Raw genomic sequence first — 10,741 nt, 5'->3', positions numbered from 1 at the left:
ACAGAGCTCTCAACAGAACCCTAATGAGGGCTGGGGGGGACGACTAACCACCTCCTTCAAGCTCTTGCCAGTGCATCCCTGCATGCTGTTGCCTCCCTCACTGCCTGCGTCTGTAGCTGAGTCATGGCCAGTGTGTTGTCCACCAGGACCCACCTTACCACCTCCTTTTCAGCAGAGCTGTTTCTTAACCACGGACAAGCAGGACTGGGGAGCATCCAACAGTATCAGCTTGTCAAAGAGGGTCAGAATATTACACATCAGGCTGGAAGGTCCAACTTAAACCACTGTCACCTGTGGGCACCAGCAGGTTGGTGTTAACAACCTGCCACTCTGAGGTCATCATGCTCTTACCAGGCGTGATCCTCTCCTGGTCCATAGTTGCCTGATGGCAAACAGAAAGACCAACGGCATCTGCCAAATGTCATCGAAGATGTGCCTCACAGTAAGCCCTGCAACCTTTCAGATCAAGCAGCACTTAGCAAAGATGTCGGTTTTCAAAAGGATGTAGGAGATGCTTCACCAGCCTGTCACTGCAGGACAAGCTCCTCCAAGGCCAGGGGCACCACCCAAATGAGGGTAAGAAAAAGGAGTCACCTGCTCCCTCTGTTGAAAAATAAACCAAGAGGCAAGCAGATACTGAGACCTCCCCACTACGGCTCTTCACCTCCCTGAAAAAGCACAAACCATTTGTTCATCTGCCTGGTCGTTAGCTGCTTTTGGATTGATGTTCAGCTTTACTGTGTCTAAGAAAACAACCAGAAGATTCAGAAATAACCTTTTCTGTAGCCAAATTGTGCTCAGTGATGCCAAGAAGATCCTGAATGCCTGCTGAATCTCACTACCATTTCAGCACAATAATTTTCTAGACCTAATACTGCAGATCTTCACATTTCTAGGAGGCTAAAATATTTACAAGGCTTACCTAAGCCTCTGGATTTACCTCTCTATTTATCCCTTTTTATTATACTTGTATTGGAAAATCATATTCTCCTAATATTTTTTAAAATAAAGAGTACGTTTCCCAATCTGTGAGCCATTGCCCTAGAAGTATTGCAACCAATTACCAAAGTCCTGCCGTAAGTTTTCTTTACTGAATGTGAAGACCATATGATCTTCATTAACATACCATAGGTAATTCTCTTCTGCAGAGTTTAAATGAGAATTTTAATTTTATTCTCTCAAGTATCTTTTTTAACTGTTTGTAGAATTCTGCCTGTTCTGAATTAAACAACTTTAAATGATCTAAAAATTTCCTCTATTGAATTGCAGGTGGGAAGACAAATCCAGTGCTTTTGTTATTTGACTGTGGATTCCAGGAGAAGACAATGTAGGTAGGAGGTTCTTCTGAAAATCCTGAAATGCCTCTAAAATCAGTTGTGTGCTCTTAAAATTGGGTTTAAACCTTTTAAGGGTTCGTCTGGAAGGGTTACTGGGGGCGGTGATAACTACTGAAGTTGGACAAAACCCTGTGAACTGATGTGTAAATATACACTGCAGAGAAGGACATGAAAAAATTGAGTTTTGGAGAGGACAAAGACAGAACACAAGCAGTTATGAAAAAAGTGTCTTTTTTTTTTCTTAGGTAATCAAAACAAATTCTTGATTCTAGAAGAAATTAGAGTGAATTTGGTAATGCTTATTGAAAATCTGGGATGTAAACAGCAATTTTATTGATTGCATTGGGCATGTTTGTTTATTGGAGGAGGGGGATTTTGCTCCTTGTTTCTTCTCATATAGGGACAGGGACAGATTCAACTTCACTGAAGGGAATAGGTATATTTTGGTGGGATCTTGATCCACCCCTTATTCTCCACAAATGGGTTGGCTTTTCTGACCTAAAAATGGCAATTAAGGAAGAAAATTTAAAATACCATTGATATATGGCATATATTGGATATTTATCGATCAATTAAACATGCATTGTAGACTTGTATGGAAACAAGGACTGTAGCAACAGACTTTGATAGTTACCATAACATCAGAAAGTATTTTTATTTCTTTTTAAAGAGAAATACTAATATTTAACAAGAAAATGTTTTCTAATTTCTTTCCAAAAAAGAGACTAATTAAAAGGTGGTCATATTTCAGGGGTCTGGCTTTTACTGTTACTCTATCCCAGCATAGTATACTACATCGATTAAAAAAAGACATTACATGATTTTGTGTTTATATTTATTGTCAGCAATACATCAGTTATGTAAAAATAACCCAGCTGAAAATGTAAGATTTGTTACATTTTCACATCATCTGTATTAACTGAATAAAGCTTAGTGACAATATACACAAATTTGCAGTAGTTGTACGTAAACATTTTGTGCATTAAAAAAGAAATATACATAATTTAAAAAATAAAAATGCATTACACAATTTACAAATTAACATTAACAAAAAAAAGGTAAACATTCGTCAGACAGCTGCCTCCTTGTTCTACAAAATAAATATTCAAGTAAATTAAGTTAGGCAAAATAAACTCTTAACTTTGGGTGAGCACAATTTACATAAAGGTAAAAAGACAAATTTCCATTTCATCCAAGGTATATTTTACAGTGATTTATACATAGAGTTTTTTAATTGGTCTCTTCAGATTGTAATATTGAAAACCAAACTTTATCACATTTTGGCAGGAGGAAGGGAGTTTCAAAATTGATGCTTCATACCAAATATAAACAAGCTTGTGCAGTTGCATCAAAGCTTCAAAAAGGAACTGCTCCAGGACTCAAAGCAGACACAGTACTCTAGAAACTACAGATTTAAAAAGGAAAATACAAACCACCACATCAACAGGAAAATGTCTACCTTGCTATTTTCTGAATGGTTTATTTGATCACTGGAAACGTTACTTTCACAAACTAACAATCTACGGTAGTGGCTGCTTTAGGCACTGGATTTGTAGAAGCACTCTGATTTTTTTAAAGCAAATTGCTTTTCATTCTATACTGATAACTCACCTATTATTTATTTCTGTTTCAATGCTATAGGGCTTAATGACCTTCGCAACTTTTAGCTTTACATAAAATTTCAGCCCTCCTTATAGCCTAATATTTTTTTTTTTTCTTAATAACAAGGGAAGCCATTTTGGCTTCAAATTTCCATGCATTTTGTTAGTAAAAAAAAATGATAATGAAAACGCACTCGAGATTTTAACCGCAGCACTAGTATGATGCAGATGTGCACCAGCAAAATTCACTGACCGGATATAAAATATAACACATACTAAAATACTTGCATGGATTGCAAAGGCCAAACAGACTTAAAAAAACCTCCTATCTCTTTCTTTGTTTGTCTATTTTCTATAGGGAGAGAAAGGAAATGGCATACCTTTAATTCAACTTATTAAATTCTTAGATTTAGGACATAAAAGTCTTCAAGGCAAGAACTAGGCAACAGCTCCTGCTGTTATTATACCAGCCAGTGTAATAAATAAAGATGAATCATTGCCAATGACAGAAACCCTGTTTCCTCAATTCCCTATTGGTCCAAGACTATTTGACAACACAGAATCAGACTTTTAAAAGTACAGAAATCGTGATTAAGCTTTATGTCTCCACATGACAGTTATCATTCTTCAAAACTTTAGAACTTTCCCACATTATTCTTTTTTATGTCTGACAAAATAGGAATTAACTAGGTTTTCCTTGTTTTCTACTCAAGAATGCTGAAGTAATTAAAATCACCAATATTTGTTTTTTTTTTCCTATGGGTTTTTACAAAGCAATGTAAGACTGAAGCCCCCAGTCTTGCAACACATATATGAATAAACCACTGCTGTGGCAGGAGGCCATGGCACTTCACCAGCTGTGGCCGGATCAAGGAATAAAATGAGAATTTAAACCTGTACAAAAGACTGTTACTATTGTTCCTCTCTGCTCATCGTTCCCATTTGGGGAATGTTTATACGGTGGGAGGAAGGTCATTTTCTTGACGCAGTAACACCACGCTGGTAATATAAATTAGCAATGTTAAAGTAGGACCGTAATCTCTCTTGAACATTCACAAAATACACATTGGTTCCAAGAATTACTCTACATGGAACAAGACTAGGTATTTTTAAGAACTGATGTTACCCATTGACGTCTGTGAGAGTCTTGTCATCAATTTCAGTGGGTCTGGGCCAAAGTTTGCAAAACTAGAGTTTTATTCAGAGTGCAAAAACCGGTGCTTCTTGAGCAAATAGCATGATGAGTAGGCAGAAATGGTTTAGGTTATAAAAAAGACCTGAGAACCTAATATTGAACTTTATATAACAATTATTTTTGAGAGGTTGCCTGATAAAGTTTTGTATTGCTTAGTAGTGGCACAGTCACTTATATGTTCAGGCTACACGCAGAAGCCATTTGGTGAGAATAACCTTTCTCAGGTCATGAACCACGTACGTCTGTGACAGGCAGGTAGACACAGTGGCAAGTCAACGAGCTTCGTGTGGGAAGCGTAACACTGAAAAGCCATAAGCATGGAAGAGGTTAACAGTGAGTTTTTATGCTGCCGGAGTTTTTTTTAAAAAGTCACGAGCATTAAAATGGCAGAACTATTGATCAGAGTGTTTACTTGCCAGTACACTCAAGAGTTTAACTGAATAATTAAAAGACTCTATCCAATTATCCTAATTAGAAAAGACAAAAGGGCTCTGAGTATTGCACCGTCAGCAACAGTGAAAATGCTCTCACTAGCGGAAGGGGAAAAAGAAAAGCAAAACCATTTTATTTTAGATGAACAACCAACCAGAATACCTTTTCAGACAGCAAGTATGTCACTCAGGATTACAGGGCAACCACTTTTCTTTTTCTTTTCTTTTTTTTTTCTAGCAAAGTTAACAAATATAAAAAATCTAGTCATAAACAGCCTTCAAAGTACAATTAGAAACCAGCAGGACAATCTATACCAGGATAGGTAGGACGGGGCAAGAAACTAGACACTTGTATTACTGCCATGAGAGAGACTACAAATGGCCGCTGTGACAGGGAACGGTGTGTACGGCACACGTCCTCAGCCGATTCCATCCAGCCGCAGTCCGAACCGAACGCTACTCTCTTCAGGATCCAAGACCTGTCTACGCGACACTCCTTGCACAAGATACATCATCATCCTTTCCGAAAAGAGGCAGTTTCTATGGCAATACTAGTTAAGTGCATATCATGCTGCACTAATATAGTGCAAAAATTTGCCTTACATGTAGCAAAAAAGATGCAGGCAACAGTTTGAGTTAGAGAAAGTAGAAACGTATTGTAACATTTACAATGGGTTTGTTTTTGTTTTTTTTTTTTCCAGAACAGCAACCGCTAGAAAACACTGAATCTGAGAACGCCTCCCTTCTGGATGTACACGAGGCCTCTATACTTTGGAGAGATAACAGGACAGAATTTTGCAAGTGAGTCATTGCCCTCTGAAATGCAGGTTAACACAAGTTATCATCAACTGGCAAACTGTTGAACTTGCTCAGTGGGTTAATCCCAGTTAAATGTTAATATTGTACTAAGCACTAAAAATGCTCTTTAACAAGTATATAATCTGAGAGAGTAATACATATGGTTCACCCGAGTATATATGTTATGCTTGAATGTAAAGAGTCATAGACAGCTTGGTACAAACTCTTCATGCGGACTGATTATACTTGGTTAATGTTGCAGGGGCTTCCAACTGTTAATATTATGTCAGCTACAGTGTTCTGAGGACAGAAGTGGTGCTTATAGTTTGTAAGATTGAGGAAAGACCACAAATCTCCAACTGCAGCATCTATTAATGTGATTCTGCCAGATTTCTCAGTGCTGATGGTCTAAAGTAAAGCGATAATACCTTGAATATCTGTAGGCATTATGAAATCCATCCTTCTTTATCTATGGTGCAGTTACAAAAAAGAAAAAGTCAAAACACTTAATCCACTCCATAGAAAATCCCTGTGGCTTTGGATACCTTCTGATTTCAATCCATAAATTTAGACTCCATTTGTCACCATGAGAAGTTATATTTTACATATCTGCATCTCCATCATAAGCCAAGGTTAAAGGTTTCAGTCGGTTGTTCTGCCTTCTCTGGGGCTTCTTTGGCTTTTTGCTGAAACAATAAGATAGTTTGTAAATAGAACAAAGAACTAATAAAGCGATGGGTTTCAGTCTTAAATGAAAGATGAGTGTGGGTTTTTTAAGACCATGAATTTGGTTGATCATTTGTAAAAGCTATAAACCTAAAACCTTCACTTGGAGCAGTAATTTTCTCTTTATCAACCCAAAGCAACACCTAATTCAAAGCTCATTTGCTCAGAAACAGGCTGTTACAGCGCTGATGTAACTTGATGAAATCCTTGGCAGGTAATCCTGCCAGATCAGTCCGTTTTCAGAAGAACCCAGAGCCTGCAGTGCAATATTTGGTCACGTATCAAAGCCACAATCAGGTTCTTTTAAATTATATGACTCACATCTTAACCTCTTTTGACACATCAAGGGTTTCCACAGGGAAGTTCCATCTTTTGATTAGTTTTATCTCGTTATGCTTGCTGGAATGACTACCATTAATTTTAGATGTTATAATCAAACCAGTCATAAATAGCAGTGATACGGTTGTTAGCCATAATCGTTCCCCGTCTAGCCTTGAACTAGATTTTAATCCACCGGTATTTCCAATCCATTTGATATAGTATTAAAAAATTAGCAAGCCAAAGGAAAATACATGTTTATGCATGTCTTCTTTCAGAGTGTACTATAAGCATTTCTTTAAATCAGGCCTGTCCATCCTCAGTCTCGTCCAAAATCTTATCTCAGCTCTGTCACTTGGGCTTCTCAAATCTAATTCGCTGCTTCCAAACCAGTTGTTACAGTGGCTTCCAGTGACCACAGATTCCAGTCAGAAGAATCTGCAGTGAAGTTGTATGCTAATGATAACGATAATTTTCTCTTCCTCAAAAAAGAAAAGATTTTGTTCCTTACTTAGACACAAGTGAAATTTCTGGGAAGGTTTACTAAAAACCAAACAAATCCAGAAGCCCCCCAAATGTTTACTGATGCAGTAAAGCCAAGAGACTGCTGAGTATGACCACACTTCCCTCACCTTCCACTGCACAGTCCTTTGGATCAGAAATTCCAAACAGGACCTAGAAAACTTCAGGGAGAGTGTCCTCAAAGGTGACTTGTTCTTGCAAAAAATCTTTGCTTTCACTCGCATTAAGATTTTTCAACAAAAAATATTATTTCAGGTATGAAAAACACCTTTTTTTGGTTATGGCTCTCTATATCCTGCCAAATATAAAATCTGACTCTAAATTTCTAAATTTGGAGTCTAATTTTCTAAAAATCTGATTACTAAATTTCCTTCTTGCTATTTCTCTCTGCATTTTGTGACAAAAATGCAATGGAATTATCAGGGACACAGTAAATTCTTAACAGAGATAAACTGGGCAACAATAAACTACACACTTAAGCCACCCCATATTTATAAGAAGTTCTTCTAATCTCAGGAGAGCACGTGTTTGGCCATCGTCTAGACTACAACCAGAGTCCACTAACCTGAGCTGGGACAAAAGGACATGGAAAATGAAACACAGAAGTGCCTGCAGTTTCTACAGCAGCATATGTAAACACTTGCATTATGGTCTGCGGGGGACTGCTTGTTCGTAAATAATTAAAGAACTCACCAGGCTAGATAGATCATAGAAACAATAAAGATGAGTAAAACAAATGCACCAGCAGCTACACCATAAACCCAGGTCTTCAGCCTCCCATCTAAAAGGAATGAATGTTAGTCAGTAGTGCTTGAGTTAGTCTTGTTGAATTATTAGTTCTGATATAGTAAAGAAATACTTTTATAACCCAGAATAAACGTCTTCACGAGCAATTACACCTTAATAAGAGTAAGTACTATTAAACAACAGAGCAATAGCTTCTCTGTGCACTTGTGTTCTGCTTTTCAACCAAACTCCGGATAATGCGACCGGAGCCGAGACGTGGGGCAGAGGCAGCAAGGGAGACCCCCCCCTGCAAAACCCAGCCCCTGGGCCCGCTGGTAGCAGACAATCCTTCAGGGCAGTTTATCAGCCCAGGACTCATTTATGCTGTTGGCATCATTTTCCATTCCACCTCCAGTAAATTTTCATTCAAATTTTCATTCTTGTTGCTATTTAAATTTATATTTTCAAATGCCTTTAGCCTGTTCCAGCTCATCCATACCTTAACTGCACATACATAACTTTCACTTTCAATTTTTTCCCCTATCAAATGCAAGTTTTGTTGTTATAAATAAACTTCTCCTCACAGAAAAAGCAAAAATATACCAAAAAAAAGGGCAACTCACACTCATAAACAGAACAATGTCCGTTATTAATAAGGGCTGTACTTATGTGCAATCTGTGCAGTCCCAGCAGGCTGAGGTCTACATCCCGCTCTCCTGCTTGCCTGGGTCGTGGATGCATCCACTTGTCCCAGGAAAACCCGTGGGACTTTGTCTGTGGGGTCTCTGAACCCCAAATGAGCACGACACAACCCAAGGTCAGTGCATTCTGTTTGACTCACTACTTTTATCCGACTAATTTTGCAGATTTCTAAAAGACTTTTAAAAAACATTCTTTTACAGGAGGTTAGCTAGCCTTGTTGCATTTCCTTGACAGTGAAAATTACATAAAAAAGCTGAATTATTTAATTTACAAGGGGAGGTTTTTTTATATCATGAATTCATGTATATTTTCAATGTAATCAAACACAGCAAAAATTTTTTCTGAGCAAATACTTTTTGCTTCCTGCTAAATATCTAGGAAAAAAAAAAAAAAGGCAATATCAATGCAGTGGGTTTTTTTATGACGTAATAACAAAGACTAATCAGATTGAATTTGCTCAGATTCACAGTAGCCCTCTGTATTGCTGTGCAGTTAAGCTCAGGTTTCCTGTTCTCCAGCAGTGCAAAGTCTTGCAGTCATGTGGACAACTTGTTCAAGACTAATTAATATGGAAACATTTTAGCTTCATTACATTAATCAACCTAATGAAACATTATAACTTATAATAACTGATATAACTGAAATAACGGATCCATTAAAGATGGATTGAACAGTAGATTTGACCTGACACAGCCAATGGCATGATAATACAAATGAGAAGAATTCAGGCTTCAGTACTGCTGAATTAGTTTCTTCTCTCCTCAGCTTATTTCCATTGGTAAATGTAAGGGAGTTTGAGCTGGTTTGGGTTTGCTTGTTTTAAAATAGCATTATCTCCTTGAAAAAAAAAAGACTGGCATGACCTTGTGTATGGATTTATTTATTTTTGTCAAAGCAGGGAACTCTGTTCATGAGGTCATTCATATTTTTCAACTACAGGCATCTAACTCGGGCTTTCTGAATTCCCCTGGACAGATTATTTTTACGTATTCAAGGGAACTGGCATCTCAAATGTGTCTGTTTTGGGTAATACATCAGCACAGACACCTGACAAGGATAGTTTAAATGCCTTCCTTTCTGGAACTGCAATAAAATCTGTTGAAGACGGTGAAAGAACTATTTTAAATCTAGACTTAGAAACTGTGAGGAAAGGAATTACCATGCTAAAGTAAATCAAAACCTTTCTAGTAGTTACCCAATCTGAAAATTAAAAAAATCAAGCATAAATCTCATTTGAAGTGCAAAATGTTTTTCCACATTTTTTCATACCTTCACTGAATGAATTATTAGTTCTATTGAATCCTATTGTTTTTAGCTGAGCTGAGCTATGTTTCCTTCCTAACTTGAATTGCTGAAAAATTGGTGAGTTTTCATGAAATCTCTCAGCTGTTCCTTGCTCCAAAAACCATGTCTGAGCTCACATGAGCATTCGCTTTCCTAAATAGCTAAAGGTGACTGACATTTGCTCACTGTCAGCACTCTGGCTGCTACAACCCACCCTCTGGCATTTGCAGGTGGAGTGAGCTAGAATGAGTAAAAGATAACATATTTAGCAGGATGCTATTTTTTAAAGGAGGACCAGAAAAGCTTAATTTTCTTTTTTTTTTATTGTGGATTAAAGTATTAACTAATTGGAGTAAAGACCATTTTATTGCAGGTATCAAATATAGAATTACAGTACAAATAACAGTAAATAGGACTAATGGGATCTAACATAAGTATTTCTAACCCAAACATGATTTAAGCTGCTTGTTAGAAGTATTGCTGCAGTTCTCAATTTTCAGCAGTTTATGGATTATGAAGGTAAAGATACTGTTTTCAATTATCAGATTAAAAACATTCATAAAAGCGTTAGAAAAAAAATGAACACTTTAAGACACAAGTGTGGTAGAATATTTAGCTCTATGTGATTTAAAAGACACTTAAGAAGATAAGCAATTGCCCTCAATCTAACTATCATTTTGGACAAGCATCATATCTCTTTCTGTGAAAGTAATTTGTTACTTAAAGTTTTATTTATCTCAATGCTTCATAGTACCATGAAATATTTACTGAAATCTGACTACATGATGGACGTTATAAAGTATTTTTGATGGGATAACTGTCTTGCAATGTATTTCTTGCCACTCTTGCACATAAATCCTTGTTCAACACTAAAGAACCTGGTCCATCATAAAAGCAAATATTGCCTATAGAGACTTAGAGCATGTCTATGCTGAATATCAATAATATGGTTAGCTCTTGTCTAACATGAATTAGTTTAAATGTGGATATGGCAGAAAAGCATTAGCATATCTATACTGATTATTTTCCTACAATTTATGCTACGGCTGCAAATTTTAAGCAGCCCTTGCCCACCGCAGTCTGCAGTGCTACCTTTTCACT

At 37.1% G+C, this 10,741-nt stretch overlaps 1 protein-coding gene across 1 annotated transcript in view; it reads right to left on the bottom strand.

Annotated features, from left to right (window-relative positions):
• Positions 1–5,963: 5,963 nt before the first annotated feature.
• Positions 5,964–10,741, bottom strand: part of THSD7A (thrombospondin type 1 domain containing 7A) — a 194,225-nt gene continuing 189,447 nt past the window's right edge. The window contains exons 28-29 of the mRNA XM_074150357.1: positions 7,622–7,709; positions 5,964–6,048 (exon numbers count right to left, since the gene is read on the bottom strand). Of these exons, the coding sequence (XP_074006458.1) occupies positions 5,964–6,048; positions 7,622–7,709 (173 nt within the window). The remainder of the gene's footprint in view (positions 6,049–7,621; positions 7,710–10,741) is intronic.

Source organism: Numenius arquata, chromosome 7 (genome assembly GCF_964106895.1).
Source record: "Numenius arquata chromosome 7, bNumArq3.hap1.1, whole genome shotgun sequence".
In the NCBI taxonomy this organism is placed as follows: Eukaryota; Metazoa; Chordata; class Aves; order Charadriiformes; family Scolopacidae; genus Numenius; species Numenius arquata.
The sequence above is the reverse complement of the archived record's forward strand: the minus strand, read 5'-3'. Positions and strand labels throughout refer to the sequence as shown.